Source organism: Sceloporus occidentalis, unplaced genomic scaffold (assembly GCF_023333645.1).
Source record: "Sceloporus occidentalis isolate IW3139 unplaced genomic scaffold, rSceOcc1.0.p SCAF_9, whole genome shotgun sequence".
NCBI classification, from domain to species: domain Eukaryota; kingdom Metazoa; phylum Chordata; class Lepidosauria; order Squamata; family Phrynosomatidae; genus Sceloporus; species Sceloporus occidentalis.
Genome location: NW_028316989.1, coordinates 5460041 through 5476955, shown reverse-complemented (window position 1 = coordinate 5476955; position 16915 = coordinate 5460041). Strand labels below are relative to the sequence as shown.

The 16915-nt window shown below is 41.7% G+C and overlaps 1 protein-coding gene across 4 annotated transcripts in view; it reads right to left on the bottom strand.

Annotated features, from left to right (window-relative positions):
• Positions 1-1253: 1253 nt before the first annotated feature.
• DPYSL2 (dihydropyrimidinase like 2) overlaps positions 1254-16915 on the bottom strand; it is a 58015-nt gene continuing 42353 nt past the window's right edge. For 2 of the 4 annotated variants that reach the window (XM_089537986.1, XM_089537988.1), the window contains exons 9-14: positions 12913-13069; positions 12173-12314; positions 10573-10743; positions 9353-9532; positions 6663-6840; positions 1254-5615 (exon numbers count right to left, since the gene is read on the bottom strand). In XM_089537986.1, the coding sequence (XP_089394112.1) occupies positions 5524-5615; positions 6663-6840; positions 9353-9532; positions 10573-10743; positions 12173-12314; positions 12913-13069 (920 nt within the window). In that variant the 3' untranslated portion in view covers positions 1254-5523. The remainder of the gene's footprint in view (positions 5616-6662; positions 6841-9352; positions 9533-10572; positions 10744-12172; positions 12315-12912; positions 13070-16915) is intronic. The other 2 variants (XM_089537987.1, XM_089537989.1) reach the window with 1 other exon arrangement.

Sequence of the window (16915 nt, the reverse complement as noted above, 5' to 3'; positions counted from 1 at the left end):
CTGGAATCCTATATGACCTGTAAGTTATATAAAATTGTGTATTCTCTGAAGATGCCACCCACAGAAGCTGGCGAAACGTCAGGAATAAACTCTTATAGAACATGGCCACATAGCCTGAAAAACCCACAAAAAACTATGGATGCCGGCCATGAAAGCCTTCGACTTCGCGTTGTGTATTGTGCTCGCTATTGTGCTTGCTATGTAGCAGAAGCACTAAGAAACCTGGCTGAGGAATTTCAAAGATGCCTAATGGGACACCATTCCTGTGCTATGTAGCTACATGTATGTATGTATGTATGTATGTATGTATGTATTTCATTTCATTTCAATGCTGCCTTTCTCCCAGGAAGGGACCCAAGGCGTCTTACAAGACACATAACAGCAGCGCTTGAATAGAAATGGATAACTAGATATTACTCATCTGAAGACTTAAGGAGACAAGGTTCTTCACCATTCATGTAGTTTTCTTTCAGACCTCACCTGGAATATTGTGTCCAGTTCTGGGCACCACAATTCATAGAGGATGTTGGCATGCTGGAGTGTGTCCAGAGGAGGATGACCAAAATAGTGAAAGGTCTGTAAACCATGTCCTATGAGGAGAGGCTTAGGGAGCTGAGCATGTTTAGCCTGGAGAAGGTTACGAGATAGTATGATAGCACTGTTCAATATTTGAAAGGACATCACACTGAGGATGGAGCAAGCTTGTTTTCTGCTTTTCCAAAGACTAGGACATGAAGCAATGGATTCAAGCTACAGGAAAAGATATCCCACCTAAATATAGCTAAATATATGCGGGTGCACTTTATGAAGCTTTCAGCATATGCTGAAAACCGCACAGGGAGGAAGGGTGGCTTGTTCCATAGGAATGAATGGGGCGCATGCCCATGGCGTGCATGTGCCACCGCATGCACAAGCCCCATTCATCTGGAACTGATCCCCCGTGTAAAAAAGGGGTGCACTGTATTAGGAGGAACTTCCTGACAGTAACAGCTGTTCAACAGTGGAAGACGTTGCCTCAGAGGATGGTGGAGTCTCCGTCTTTGGAAGGCTTTACAACAAAGGCTGGATGGCTATATGTTGGGGATGTTTTGATTGTGTATTCCTGCATGGCAGGGGGTTGGATTGGATAGCCCTTGAGGTCTCTTCTAACTCGATGATTCTATGATTTGTCCCATAGGTTTCAAGTCCTGCTGCTTTACCAGTGGAGCAGGTCAAACAGAACACCAGTCGCCAAGACACACCAACGCAACAACTGAAACAACAACATTTTGTCTTTATTAGGAGTTCCCATGGTAATATAACACAGTTTGTAAGGAAGAAAAAACACAAAGACTCATTTTGATACCATTATTTGCACCACTGGGAGAATGGTCAAATATCAGTACTTTTCTTTTTGTCTACACACATGATCAGCTTAGCACTTACAGCTCCTTCACTCATGTTCACAAAGCACAAATCCAAGGGTTAAAATCCAGCTAGCAGTAAATCCTACATGGTTTAATTCTTTTTTTAAAAATTATTATTTCCTTTTTTTCCCTTTAGAGCATCAAGTCACTGCGGCAAATTAATATCCATGTTCAATGTCATTTCTCTTAAGCATTTACATATGAAATTCATTAAAACAGACACACAAAGCAAGCAAGCAAGCAAGCTCCCACAGGAAAAAAAGAAACATGCTTACATAGCCTGCAAACATTTTATTTTTTAAAAAATTCTCCCCTCCTAAAAATATGGACAAACATGACTAAAATAAGAACAATGCACATGGGGTAAAAAAAGGAAGACTTAAGTGAATAGCAAAGAGCTGCATGTGTTTCGCAGAAATGAAACAAAACACTGATACTTGTTGTTTTAAGTTTATCCTTCCCCACCCATAAAAGAGAAAGAAGACCCCTTGCTTCAATTCATCCTTAAAGCACAAATGGAAGAAAACAAAACCCAAGTAAAATTAAAAAATAGCTGCAAATATATATATTACGCTTCACTAAATCCTTTCTTCTTCTTCTCCTTAATAAAAAGTGCAATCTCTTAAGCAAAGAAGGATGAGAATTTAAAGCCAACTGAAAGTGTATGGAATGATGAACTGCCATCCACCTGCACTATAAAGCCAAAGAGGGCAAAATCATTTCACATTTGACTACTATTTTTCTTCATTTTGCACATCCCATTTTTAAAAATCCCTCTAGGTTGAGCACTGGTGTGCCAGACATGCGCTGTACCAAAGCCCACCAACAGTGAGAGGCAGTGAAAACATGGCCATTGGTTCTCACTGATACTCTTTGCCCTCCAATATTTGCTAAAAATCTGTAAATGGGAATCTCCATGCGTTTAGTTCAATATACCTTGACATCCCTTTGCAAATGTGATTTAGGAGTACCCAACAGGGACAGGTAGGCAGTCAGGGATGCATGTTGGGGCAATGAACAAATACGGGTCCTCACACCTGTGTATTATCAATCTTGTGGGTCCAGAAGGAACCAGATGCACTCTGTGGGTGGAAAGTGGAGAGGATCTTGAGATGTGTACTAGAACTGGTTCAGAGCCTGGAAACATTAGCATGATCACTAACACACTTAAGTTAAAACCGCTTATGTTAGTTTCTTGACACAAAAACATGGAGAAAACTAATCAGTTCATTAACCAGTAAGAAGTATCAGTTCAAAAATGACTAAAAAAATAACCAGTGACTAATGAAACATCTTCATTATAATTAAAAAAACAGAATTGTTGGCAGCTAACAATTAAAATAACAAAGCTGTAGAGCTGTTGTTTTTGAAAATGTTAATAAATTAGAGGTAACAACTTTGTGGTTTTTTAAAAAAGAGTATTTAGTGTGGTTTATACATGGAGAAACGGAGATGGTACAATTGCAGACTGTACTACTTCAGATTACAGTGGCTCTGTTAAATAAGACACATACAGTCTTTTCTGTTAAAAGAACTAGCACATCAAAGAGGGATGTTCTAGCAAAGTTCCCTCATTATTTGGCTACTTTCTTAACAAAGTATAATGGAGAATTAAAAATGGATTTTCACAGGTAATGTCCAAAACAGCTCTACCACATCAGGCCTCAACATATTGTGATGCATGTGTCAATCTACCATTAGAACAGGGGTAGAGAACATGTGGGTCTCCAGGTGCAGCTGGACTGCAATTCCCAGCATCCCTTGTCAGCATAAGCAATGGCAAAGTATACTGCGAGTTGGAGTTCAGAAGCTAGAAGGCCACCATTTCCTATCTTTAAGATTTCAGTCTCTAACACTCTGTGCTCCTGTTAACTTCTCTCTCTCAACTTCTCTCAGAGGGACCTATAGTCCAGATTTGTTGCCCCAACCACATCCACCTTGTTCAAACGCACAAAAAATATAAATATATACCATCGAAACATTGCAGCAAATCTGTTTTGAAGACTGGGCCATAGTGCCACCTCTGAAGGTCACATGTTAAACAACCGATATTAAGACAAACATGTTCACCTTGAAATATCGCACTTTTCTTTCCAAAACAATTCCAAAAGGGCTGGATGAATGCCAGGGCCTTTTATTAAAAAGGGGGGGAATGAATAAATACATCAAAAGAAATACATGCAGCAAAATATCAGTTAAGTAAACAAACAAGGAATGGCCAAAGCAAGGGAGCAATTAAACTCAATGTTTACCAGAAACCACAAAATCTTCAATTGCTCCTTAATAGGGTGGATCAAGTAGTACCTGTGTATTATCAGTTAGAAACAGAAGACATCTGTAGGCTACACCTGAAACATCCAATTCTGATAAGCAACAGTTATTTGAGGGGTAAGGGCATGCTTAACCCATGAGACTGGTCCCCATGCAGTTTTCCCAGATGATGAAATACACACCACTCAGTTTAGACAAGGAATGATTTAAGCACAGCTTAGAACATTATCAACTCAATAGCATGAAATGCCATGCTCCAGCACTGCAGTTCCAATTCAGCTCTAGGCGAATCCAGTTATGCTTTGAGTGCAGAGGCCAGAGAGACTTCCATATAACACAACACACTCCAGACCCACCCTCCACAAACACAAACCCTTTTGCACCACACCAAGACAGCCCAGCACATGCAAGTCCAGTGTACATCTCCCATGCTTCTACTTAAGTTTTTCCAATCAGTCAAGGAATCTGATCTCTGAAATACCACTCTGTGGGAGAAAAAAAAAACGGAAGGGGAAAGGGTTTATGACAGAAGAAGGGAATTGCACAGAGGCTTCTCACTCTATGTAGGATCCGAGAACAATGCTTGTGTGTGTCAGGAAATGGAATCCAATCTCCATTCTGCTATGCCATAAGCCTTCTGACACTGCAACCATGGTAAGACTGGACTGAGCCCCAAATGCGTTTAAGTCCTCTACAAGCTTGGAAATGCTAAATTTTTGAAAAAGGAGGTCCCTTTGACAGCATATTCTCCAGCAAGATTTTCAATCACAAACCATCAGAGTTGGCTGTCTGGAAGGATTTCTCAAGAGACTGTCTCCAACTGCAGGAAAGCTAATGGTAACCCTCAGTGATAGATGACCCATACAACCTGGCACCACCAAGAGAAACATAATGGAAGACCACATTCAGAATTTATCATTTGGACTCCAAAATCAAGGATGAGTTGACCTAGTGACTTCAATCTCAGTAATACTGAAGATCTAAAGGTTCCTGTGACAACATGGTGATCATAATAAGGTATAGCCATGGGGACCCTGAGCTTGTGGGAAGAAACCATGAAGGAGAATCTGAATTTAAAATAAGGCATCTCAAAACAGAGTACAACACAACACCTGGGAGCAAGCACACATATTTTAAAAAGGAAAAAAAATCCTTCAATTCCAAAATGGAGTAAGAATATTCAAACCCCAAAACAAGATGGGATACATCCCACCAACCCATTAACTCCCCATGGACTGAAACCTTAGCAGCACAGTTTTGACCTTCCTCTAATTGGAAAGGAGGCTAAAAACAGGTTTGGTCTTGGATCATTATTCCCTTGTTCCCTTTAAAATCAAGCGATCGCAGATCCAGTTTTTGGAAATATCCAGTTTAGTCTCCTTATTCCTTCCTTCAACAACTAAATCTAAATTTTCATTTACTGAGGGGGAAAAGAAGCAGCTCCCAAGAAATTCACTTTATCCCTCCTTTAGAAGAACAACGGAAAGAGGGAAAAAGAAAAAGAAATGAAAAGAATATTGATGGTAACATAAACCAAAATTCTAAATTTCAGTGTTTGCCTTTTTCCCCCCCACATCTCCCATTGTGTCAAAAACAGGGGGTTGGTTCCCAAATGTGTATAAATGGCGGAGTGAGTAGGTTTTGTGAAAACACTAGGGAAAGGAGATCAACAACAAAAGGGGTGGGGGAGAACTGGATTGAGGCCTCCACCTGGCCTTACCCCATCGGTTGCCCGCCGTAACCATCACAGGCTCTAAAAGAAGCAAAAAAAGGGTCTCCAACTGCCCCACCCTCTCCCGTGACCTGTTAAGCGGACACATTTTCTTCCCGCCCGCCCCAATCTTTTTTAACCCAAGCTGGTGATATTGGCACGGCCTCCGGGTGGTGCCACTATGCGCTGTGTAGTACGGCGTGGGATATTATCATCAATCTGTGCACCTGCAAAAGAGGGAAGAGAGAAAAAAGAGAGGGACACATAAGCAGGGTGAAAAGCGGAACACGTGTTACAAACATCACTGTAACCCTACAGAGTAAATTCTAGAATTTTCCAACACATTAAAGTTCAATCTGGAGGCCCATCAGTGTACTAAGTCTGAGCTATCATATAATGTATCTTCTCCTTAATTGCTTTATTTAACCCTACCCTACATCAAATGGAACAAAAGTGAATCCACACCTACCAAGAAAAATGGTATTGCTTTACCTATTGTTAGAAACGCAATACCATCTTAGAAAATACAGGTTTTTTCTAAGACGATGTCAGTTCTTTTAAATTCTTGGAATTGCATACAAAGAACAGTTGTTGTTCTTGCTCTGTGTACCCAATTCCATTCCTCCCTCCCTTCCAGCAAAGCTTTATGAAGCACTGCTATGGCTATTAAATGGACCAAGGAAGAGTGGAGCTGACAGAGCAATAGGGATTGTCTCTTGTTCCCACTGAAGTTTTCTAGAAAGAGGGGAAGAGGAACACAGTAACTGCTCCTCATTGTGATTAGAGTGTTTGTCATTGTTCCTCTCACTATAGAGAATTGCAGTTAGAAGTGAACTTAGTCTCCACTACTCAGCTACCTTCCTCCTTAGCCACTTAATGGTCATAGCAGTGCCCCATAAGGGGCTACTACCAAGACAGGTTTCAGATGCAGGTACTAGTGAATGGCATGCTTTTCTGGCCAAGATCTCAGCATAAAGAGTCCCCATAATTTTACTTCTTCTTGAAGAAAAGCACATACAGTACTGAGGGACAGAAACTGAACACTCAAGGATACTTAGATAATGAATTTGTCCTGTAAAGCATAATTCCATTTCATCCTGCTCTGCCTCAACCCTCCTGAAATAGCAAGTGGACTTAAAGTTTTCCTCTCCCTTTTTGCTCTTTCTTCTGCCCCACAGACTACCACCATCACCACTAAATGTATGGGAAAGGACAGCCAGTACCCTGGACAAAGATAAAGAAAAAAAGCTTTCACCATAATAATTTAGCCTCACATAGGTATGTACCAGACAAGCTAAATCCAGACTGGTGCAGGTTCCTAACAGGCGGGGCCTGCTGTTTTGCAGGAGATGTCTTGGCCGAGGAGGCTGGTGTGACAGTTTTCGGTGTCACTGAAACTTCGCAGACTGGTCCATCATAAAGGCCACGAGGAACACCTCTCAGCTCAGCCAGCTAAAGGAGAAGTATGTACAGAGAGGAGAAAGTATGTACAGAGAGCTGCATAATAATAATAATAATAATAATAATAATAATAATAATAATAATAATTTGTTTTATTTATATACCGCTATTCCAAAGATCATAGCGGTGAACAGCAAGTAAGCTAATTAGCAAGTAAGCTAATTTGCTCCCAACAGTCTGGGTACTCATTTTAGCTCCCTCCTCGGAAGGATGCAAGCCTGAGTCGAGCTTGGGCCCTTTTGCTGGTCTTGAACTCGCAACCTTGTGGTTTCGAGTGAATGGCTGCAGTACAGGCATTTAACCACTGCGCCACTAGGGCATTACATTACATTACAATACATTACATTGCATTGTAATGTGCCATTCAACTGTCTTATTTGTATGTATTCCATTTGTCTGTAGGATTTAGTCCGGTTTATTCCCTCAACAGTATAATGTATGGGTGACAAAATATATGAGTGCTGGACAGAGACCTAGGAGGCATGAAATTCTCTGGGTGACTTTGGGCCAGTCAATCACTTTCTCATTTATCTCCAATGTTGGTTATAAAGATAACCAGGGGGAAAGGAAGATGCTACCATAAGCTTACTGCAGTCTAGGTGAGACATAAATGTAACCAATAAATGTTCACTAAGGGTTGTTCACTAAGTTTCTTCTTGAAGGGTACAACACATAATTTTAGCCGTTTCCTTCTCACTGGGTGAAAGTGTTCGAAAATCAGCGTTTGAAGACTATTCACAATTTGGGTGTTATTCTGCACAAAATTCACAGGTAGTGGTTTTGCACAAAAAACAGCGTTTTCTTCACAGGGAACAACATCTTATGTGCAGAAAATTGAATTTCGACCAAGAAAATGCTGGTTCCTGCACAGAGAATGCACTGTTTTCAGTGCAGAAAAAATGTGAGTGAATTTTGCACTGAATAAATCCTGAACTGCGAATATTCGCAACAGTCCAGGATTCTTCTCATTAGGATTTCTCAACACTCAAAAACATACTTTGAAGGTGCAGCTATTTAGTCTGCCTCTTCCTCCAAATAGCTACTACAGGAGGCACAGATTAGTCTTGCAGAATCTTTGCAGAATCATTTTCAATTAATTTGGAAATTACATTAAAGTCTGCATGAAACTAGGCAGAAGTATACAGGCTAGTTGCCCCTTTCATATGCATTTGCTTAGAAGTATGTCCTCTGTATTTAACAGGACTTACATGCCTAGCAAATACGGCTAAGGATTGTAGACGCAATGCTTCCAAATGCTTCAAGTCCAAACTATGTATGATCCAATCCCTCATGAATCAAATGTTCAGGAACATCTTCATGATGGAACCAACACTTCTTCATTGCTGTATTCATGAGTTAACCACTACCTGTGGATTTTGTGCAGAATAACACCCGAATTGTGAATAGCCTTCAAAACTGTGATTAAATGGAACAGGATTATTTTATCCTGCAGAGGGCAGTGTGTGAATAGATACATTTTGGCTTACATTTGTTTTTCTTCCTCTATTGCTGGAAAAGAGCTAGCCAAGGTAAACAATTACACTATTGTGCCTCTGTTGACGCCCAGTGATTATACTATATCTATGTTGATTTACAACTGAATTTGGCTCTGAAATAAGAAAATCAATCCCTAGGGTTTTCTTTGCGGTTAGGTAGTGGTGGTATTTTTGTAATTTCCTTTATTTCTGGCTGAGACCTGTTTGCTAAAGCAGCATCTCTAGCAAAAGACAGTGTGGTCTAGACATCCTTATACTCCCCCAGAACTATCCCAGTTTGGCATGGACCATTCCAGCAAATCCTCTGTCATCCCACTTTTTCACCTGCTTTTAAAATGTCCCAGTTTCTCTCTCCTACTACTACTTTCCCTCTTGCCCTCAGTTTATTTTGACTGGTGTGTAGTGAGTTCTAAGAGCAATAGCAGTTTCTACTCAGTTGGCGGAGAGGATAAGGCAGGATCTTGATCTTCCCAATAGGCTCAGGAAAAAGTGAACTGATGAAGCCTCTCTTAGCTTTCATGTTTTTCATTATTAATAAATTCTGTCATCTTGACCACAATCTAATGTTGTGTTGCTACACATGCCCCAGTTCTTTCCTCTGTGTAACACTGAAAGATACGCATCCTATTGAAACTGAAACTTGAATAGCAGTGGTGTTTATTCAAATTGTACAAATATACAGATATATTACAGGTTATTCTTTTGGCTAAAGCATTTTTGTCTGCATTTTTCCATGCAATTTCTCCCATGTACCTTCTGAATCTGGGTGATGCCACATTAAATGTAGCATTACCCATTAAATTAAATGTGAATTCACTAGATTTCCTACCCATTCCTAGCCCCTTGCTTTTGCAATCTGCCACCTAGCAGCTAAACTAGAGAGCAGTGTGGTATGTATGCACTGCTGCTTGTCATTAGACAGGATGAAGCTGAACACTTTTCCCAAGGCACACAGCTAAGGCTACCAAAGTTCATTCTCAAAAGACACTTGTCAGTTGTGTACTCACCCTGCTCCTTGCTTTGATGCGCTTGTAAACAAAGTCAGGGAAGGGTTTCCTGGCAATATATCGTCCAGAGCCTTCAGTTGCATGGAGATTACCATCTTCCAGCACTATTTTCCCTTGGCTGATCACCACCAATGGTGACCCACGGCATTCCATGCCTTCAAAGATATTGTATTCCACAGACTATAAGGAAAAGGATGGGTTAGACCCATTATATGACAAGCCCCACTATAAAAATCCCAAACTAAGAGGAAATGCTGCTGTCAGAAAAAATAACTAGCTTGATAATAATAATAATAAAAATTTTATTTATATACCGCTATTCCAAATTCGATCACAGCGGTGTACAACAAAAGTTTCATGCAGCAGGACATCATGATGTCCTGCTGCATGAAATCTGATTATATCTGAGGGATGTGTTTGTGTGTGAAAGTGGTAAGTAGCAAGCAGCTACTCAGGCTGTTTCTTCTGGCCTTTCTCCTATGTCCCTCTAAAGCAGGGAAAGGAGACAGTTGACTGCAATTCCCATCATTTCCTGGCTAGGGCTGATGGCAACTGCATTCCAACAAGACCCAAAGGGCCACATGCTCCACCCCTGCTTTAAACCCAGCAATTTCTCCCCTGCTCTAAATCTAGCAATTAAAGGTTCATGGGAGACTGAAACATCTATTCCCAGGCAGGTTACCTAATGTATCTCAACTTGCTATTGTATCCTGGTCTTTTCCCATTTATTTATCCAGAAACGTCTCTCCACTGGAGCCAAGTAAACAGTCTAATCATTCCTCAGTCAAAGATGCAAAGGATTACAAAACAGTGGAATGCAAGTCTAAGATGTTCTCTGCACTCTAAAAATAAACACTTTTATTTACATAAGTGAAGTGTGCATCCTATTTATATATAATAAGCATAGATCTTTGTCTCAGTCAACAGAATTTTGCAAGTTCTAACTTTATCCCAAGAACCTATGGAATGCAATATGGAGATTTAAATATTTTTGCTAAGATGCAGATGTTTTCCATACAATCCTAAAGCAGAAATTCTCAACTAAAAGCAAAACAAAACTCCTTTTGAATTTCTCCTTCACTTATGCAAACAAGCAATCAAGGGATCCTAGAGTTAGAAAGCACTGAAAACTACTCCAACCCCCTGCCAATGTGGTAAATCCATTGTTAGACTTGAATCTTGTGCTTCGTGAGACAAAAACTTCCAGAGAAGTTGCTTACTATGTTATGAGTCTTGGCTGAAATTGTCTTGACACTGTCTGGGTCCCAGATAACCAGGTCAGCATCAGAGCCCACTGCAATGCGCCCTTTTCGTGGATACAGGTTGAAGATCTTGGCTGCAGTGGTGCTGGTGACAGCTACAAACTGGTTTTCATCCATCTTCCCAGTAACCTAGCAACAACAACGACAGTTGTTTTACCAAATGAGAAAACCTGATAGAAAACAAATCCGCAAAAATAATGTCAAACACAACATTACATGTTGCCAAAATACAGAGCGATGTTCCAAGAACTAGACTGTTGGGATCCTCTCCTGAATTTTTAGATTTTTGTCAAGTGTTGCTGTTATCAGTCAAGGGAAAATGTGTTATCAAGAGAACATCTTTATTAGCCGCTGTATCTCATACAACCAACAGGGACATATTAAAAATATAATGGTAAATTATGGTTTCTGCTTCTTGAACAAGTTATTTTGATCCTTTATCCTGCTTTGGCAACTGACAGGAGACAGATTTTTCTTAATCCAGTTACAAATGACCCTCAGGTTCTTCTTATGGGAGAACTAAGAAATATGTGGCTTGTCAAACAATGGTTTAATTCTTTCAGAATAAGCCAAGATCTGAAGCCTGCATTGCATGGCTGACTTGTTCTCGTCAACAAATCATAGTTCCCTACGTCTGGACATAATTTCCTCTGGTGTCTAAGAGAGCAGATGAAAGTAGAGTGTATAAGTTAATATTCATACAGCCAATTCACTAACTCAGGGAGGGATGGTTGTTAGCCTAAGTAACCTTAAAAGGGAATTGCATAATTCATGTAGCTTCTCTCCAGTACGCACCTGCATATCAATTTTAGAGAGGTGAAGCAAAGGGAATCATTAACGTCATGTCCTGCTTATGGGCCTCTCTAATGGTAGCCTCTGGTATGATAAATAAATAATAATAATAAAACTTTTATTTCTACCCCGCTTTTTGTAAAAACAATAAACGCGGCTTACAATATTAAGTATGATCCAGCATATATTTTATGTTCTTAGAAACCAAAAAGGTGATAGGGATGAAAGCATGAGCAAAAAAGCTCTGTCCTCTAAGTCCTCACTGCAGGCCTTGCCTTGTTGACCAGCTTGGTTTGAAGGGAGCATTTGCTTGGATGTGAGTGGAAACCTCTGAACTATAGAGAAGCCTGATAAAGCAAGATTACAAACTGCATGGGGGGCTCTACTCAATCCAATGAATCTTGGGTGGAAGCTCCCTTCAGACCAATATGATAGCATTGGGAACAGAGAGAACAAAAATGGGGGGGGGGGGGTCACTCAGTACCACCATACTTCTAGACCTCATGTGTGCTGGCATGGGCTAGAAAGTTAGAAGAATGTTTAGAGCAGCTTGAGCTGCCTAATTAAGGGAAATTCTCAATTACTAAGACCTCCAGACTCATTCAAGCTGAATGCTGTAGATTCATGTCCCTGTCTAAAAAAAATATCTGCCCTCTAATCATAATAATTTCCAAAAGACTCTTGGATCGGCATGAAATATCTACTAATATCAGTAGGATGGGTTGTCTGTGTAAATCGTGTTCTGCCAACCCTGAAAGCAACACACCACAGCTTTATCCCAGATGATGGACATCCTTTCCTCAGTTCCATTGGTTCCTTCAGGGATCAGAGTAAAGTTGTCCTTCCCAACAGCTTTCTGGGCCGTGTTGAAGGTACAGTGGCCACTGCCAGTAACCTGGAGATCTCCACTAAAAGCAGAAAACAAGAGGTGTACAGTTACTTTAAGTCCATACCAAGCTGCCACCACAGGACTCCCTTGGAACTTGGTTATTGGAACTGACTGCATAAAACAAGCCATATTAAGGCCTTCAAATTATTGACACAATAAAAGCTCGTCTTTTTAAAGCTGGTCCTTTGTTCAGAGCCAAGTGAGTTTGAAAGCAACTTGGGGAATCAAAGAGTTGGAAAGGACCTTGTTGTTTCCAATGGAAGCAATGCAATGTAATTTTTGTAAACATTTTATAATTTTGTGCTGGCCGTGTACTATAATAAATTATTGTAAATTATTGTATTGTATTGAAAGGGCCTTGTGGACCATGAGATCCAACCCTCTGCTCAGAGCAGGATCTCCAGCTAAAGCATCCTCAGCAGGTAGGTGTCCAATCTCTTTTTGAAGGCATCTAAGGAAGGACACACCACTGTCTCTCTAGGAAATTGGTTCCATTGCTGAACTGCTCACTATGAAGAGGTTCCTAAAACACTTCCCAGGGACATACTTCCAGTGTGGAATCCAGAGAAATTTAAGTGTAGAATATGCTAATCCAAACAAATGGTCCTCTTACTCACCAAGAAAGCAGAGAGTTGAGGAAATCTGGAGTAGTTGGGTCAGGGCTCAGTGGGGGAGAGGTGACAAAAGCAGCTGCTTTGGCCCAGTTTTTACTCCAGTAGTGTGATCCATCAGTGCCCAAGCTTGCCGTGATGGGCTCCCCATAAACCACAGTGCCTGCAGATTGGAACAAAATTTAGAATCATCCATGCCATCATATTTCTGAGCTTTATCCATGGCTGTGAAAACTGGAGGGTGAAGAAAGCTGATAGAATCAACTCATTTGAAAAACCATGCTGGAAGAGAGTTCTGCAGATATCATGGGCTACCAGAAAGACAAATCAATGGGCCCATGAGCAAATAAAGCCAAAATGGCTAAATTAGAAGCCAAAATGACTAAATTGAGGTATCACTGTTCTGTGGATTTTGAATGTTATTATACTTTGCTATATGGCCAACACAGCAACCCTTGGATATGTTATCTAGCTCATAGGGTCACTACAAGTCAAAGAAAATAAAAGACAATTAACAACACCAGTAGTGCTATAAATCATTGGCCCGTTACACATGGGCTAAAAAGTACGCGTGGAGCGCGTACTAGGGTTAAGGCGGGGGCAGTGCTTCTGCACCGCCCTAACCCTAGTGCGCGCTGTGCGCCCACAAAATGGCAGCAGCCGTTCCGCACGGCTGCCACCATCGATACATCACAACCGCGCCGCCTCCAAACGAGGCGGCGCGGTTGTGACGTATTGGGGTCGCGGCAGGGCGCCTAGGGCACCCTTTCCGCGACCCTGGAAGGAGCTCCGTTTCGGAGCTCCTTCCTGGTTTGGTTCGCTGGGCGCAGCCTTCACACGGCTGCGCCCAGAGGACCAAAGGAGAAAGGGGCCAAACGGCCCCTTTCTCCTTCTCCCTGCCGCCGCGGGGTGTCCTTGGGGCTTGAAGCCCCAAGGACACCCCTTTCCAGGCTGCGGGGAAGGGGCCTTTTGCCGCTTCCCCGCAGCCCGGAAAGTGGCGGATTGGGGCCTCAGCGGCTGCCGCTCTGGCCGCTGAGGCCCCAATCCGGCTGGGAAAGGTGCGCCTACAGGCCGTCCCAAAGGGGCGGTCTGTAACGCGCCATTATTGGATTTAAGAAGCAAAGCACTTTTCTCGTCTTGGAGACAAAGAGGAATGTGAACAAAACTCTTTCTATTGAGGAAAAGGTCTGAAAGGACACAAATGTGAATCCAGACTATTAGTCCGTCTAGCAAGGCATGGACAAAGGATGGCCTGCCAGAGCTCCGCTGTGGTCCCTTACGCCTGCCACATCCAAAAATATGGAGGTGTAAAACAACCAACTGCACCCCCCACAGAAGTGTCTGATGGACATGATTTGCCATTTAATGCTATCTCAGCCCCCCTCCAAGCTGTTCCAAGATTCAAATAGTCTTTAAACAAAGGAAGTAACCAAGAGAATTGGAAAAAATCAGAATATGCACCTCGCCCCCAAATGAACTGTTCTCATATCCTCTGTCAGTTTACAAAAGGCACATTTGGCTTCTTTGTGGTGCACATTTCAGGATGGAGTCATTTACTGGTTGCGTAGCAACTCTCAATGTTTTCCTGCACTTTGAAACAGGAAGCACAAGTGGAGCAGAATTGCAGGTGCAAAGGCAGAAAGTTAAATATGAAGAGTTAATTAAAAAAAAACATTGGCTTTGAAAACACTGGACACACAGATGAGGGTAATGGATAAAGTGCTTGGTTTGTGTCAGTTTAGTGTGGATGGGGAACAACTTGGGCTCAATCTAAAAATTTGACTGAGTGATCTGAGGCCAATCTTTATCTCTCGCTTGACCCACCTCAAAGATTTGCCATAATGCACTTGACCCTCCATTTTTGTGAGGGATCCGTCTCAGACCCCCTGGTGAAAACAGGCTTGCGCATATTCAAGCTTCATAGGCTTGAATGAGGAATGTTCTGGGTGCACACACCATTGAAAATAGAGGAAGTTGCCCCTCCACAGATATTCAAAGTTGCGGATCTAAGATCAGCGGGTTAGGAGGGGCAACTGAACCAAGAAAAAGTGTAAGCTATTTAAGCCATTCAAGATTCTTGGATATAAAGGAAAGGTGTCAGTCCAAAATAAAACATATGGACAGTCTGCATATGAGTTGGATAGGCCAAAGCCCCAATGGAATGACAGCTTTATGTGAGCAATTAGACTGAGACATGCTTGGGAAATATACAAATGACTCAAGAATGAAAGGGCAACAGAGCAACATCCTTGACTTTCTCACAAACTTCTCCCTTAAGCAAAAAGGAGCAGTGCTCACAAAAGAGCAGTACACTGGGGATTAAAGGGCATCTTTTTGTCTACACAGCTGGTACTACTGCTGTTGCTTCCTGCTTGATTTATTTCCTGCATAGCTGTTGTCATTTCATTTGTTTTCACATAAATGGGATACGACTCAGGACTCATTTTGTAGCCATACAGCAGGAATGTTTCATGGCCACAAGATAAGCTATGATCCTGTGGGTGTTGCTGTACTATACCTTCCATCATCTCAGATTACTGCTTATGCTGGCTTGAGTTAATGGCAGTTGGAGTCCAAAATCATCTAGAAGGTCACAGGTTACCTTATCCCTGCACAAAGATCTCTTAAATCCAATTGTGGGTACAGGGTTCACACTGGAAGTGTGTGGAATCCTCTTAACATGCACAGAGTACTCTTCAGTGTACAGTGCACCCACATCAGGGTTGCAATGGCACGTGCATCCATGGCATGCGCACCACTCCGCGCATCATGCACAAGCCCCATTATTTTTAATGGGGCTCAAGCATATGCGCTTTTTGCCTTATGCGGAGGGGTCCGGAACGGATCCTCCACATAAGTCAAGGGTACACTGTATAACTGTCATATAGACTTAGCAGTGGTATCTTTTAGGCACCACAACATTACAGCAGGATTTGTGCCCCCAGGAGTTTTTAGGAAACATGTGCTGCCAAGATGGGAGCGCTCAGCATTAAAATGTTGATACTCCCTTGGAGACAGAAAAGTGATCTCATTAATTTGGGTTTATTTGGACTCCATCATGCCCGATCCAAATTCTCCATGCAGAGAGAGAGAGAGAGAGAGAGGCACTTTCAGCTTAAAACACCCACAACTCAGAAATGCTTAAAATAGAAACTAATAAGAGCTTAAGCAAAAGAGAAAGAAAGAGAAAGGAAATAGGAGCTTTTGATGCTATTTGCACAGCAATTCCCTGAAGGCTAAAATTTAGAGAAAACATCGAATGAAAAAGAACGCTCTACTGAAGGCTGGTCATCTGGCCCAGAGTAAACCTCATGCCAGCATTTATCTAGTAGAAACAAATTTCAACCTTAAATCATCGCGTTCTGACTTACAGTGACCCTAAGGTGAACCCATCACAGGGTTTCCTGAGGCTGAGAGAGTGTGATTTGCCCAAGGTCACCCAGTGGGTTTCCAAGACTGAATGGGAAACTGGACCCTGATCTCCAGAGTCGTATTTTCAACACTCAAAGACAATACTGGCTTTGTGTGTAGCAGTGCTTAAATATAAATGTGTGTGTTAAAACAGGATGGCTGAGGTGATGCTGTATGGACATCAGCATTGGAATAGATTGGGCCTTTTTCATTTGATGAAGGAAGAAATCCAACTTTAGGTGAATTGTACCCTAATAAATTCTACACCCGCTGCTGTGCAACTGATGGATTAACTTGTCTAACTCCATGTTTCTAGTTCCCTTCCTACAGTTTATTGATTCACCAGACACCTCTCTACATATTGCCTTCCAGGTGCCCCCGTGTTACTTTCTGTACTCCAAACTGGTTCTGCTTGCTTGCTACAGCCCACAGAGCTACCTGTTTGAGTGTCCCTTATCCAAAATGCTTGGGACCAGAAGTGTTTCAAAGTTGGGAATATTTGCATATATACAATTAGATATCTTGGAAGATGTGACCCAAGTTTAAATGAGAGATTCATTTATGTTTCGTATACACTTTATATGATAGCCTGATTTTA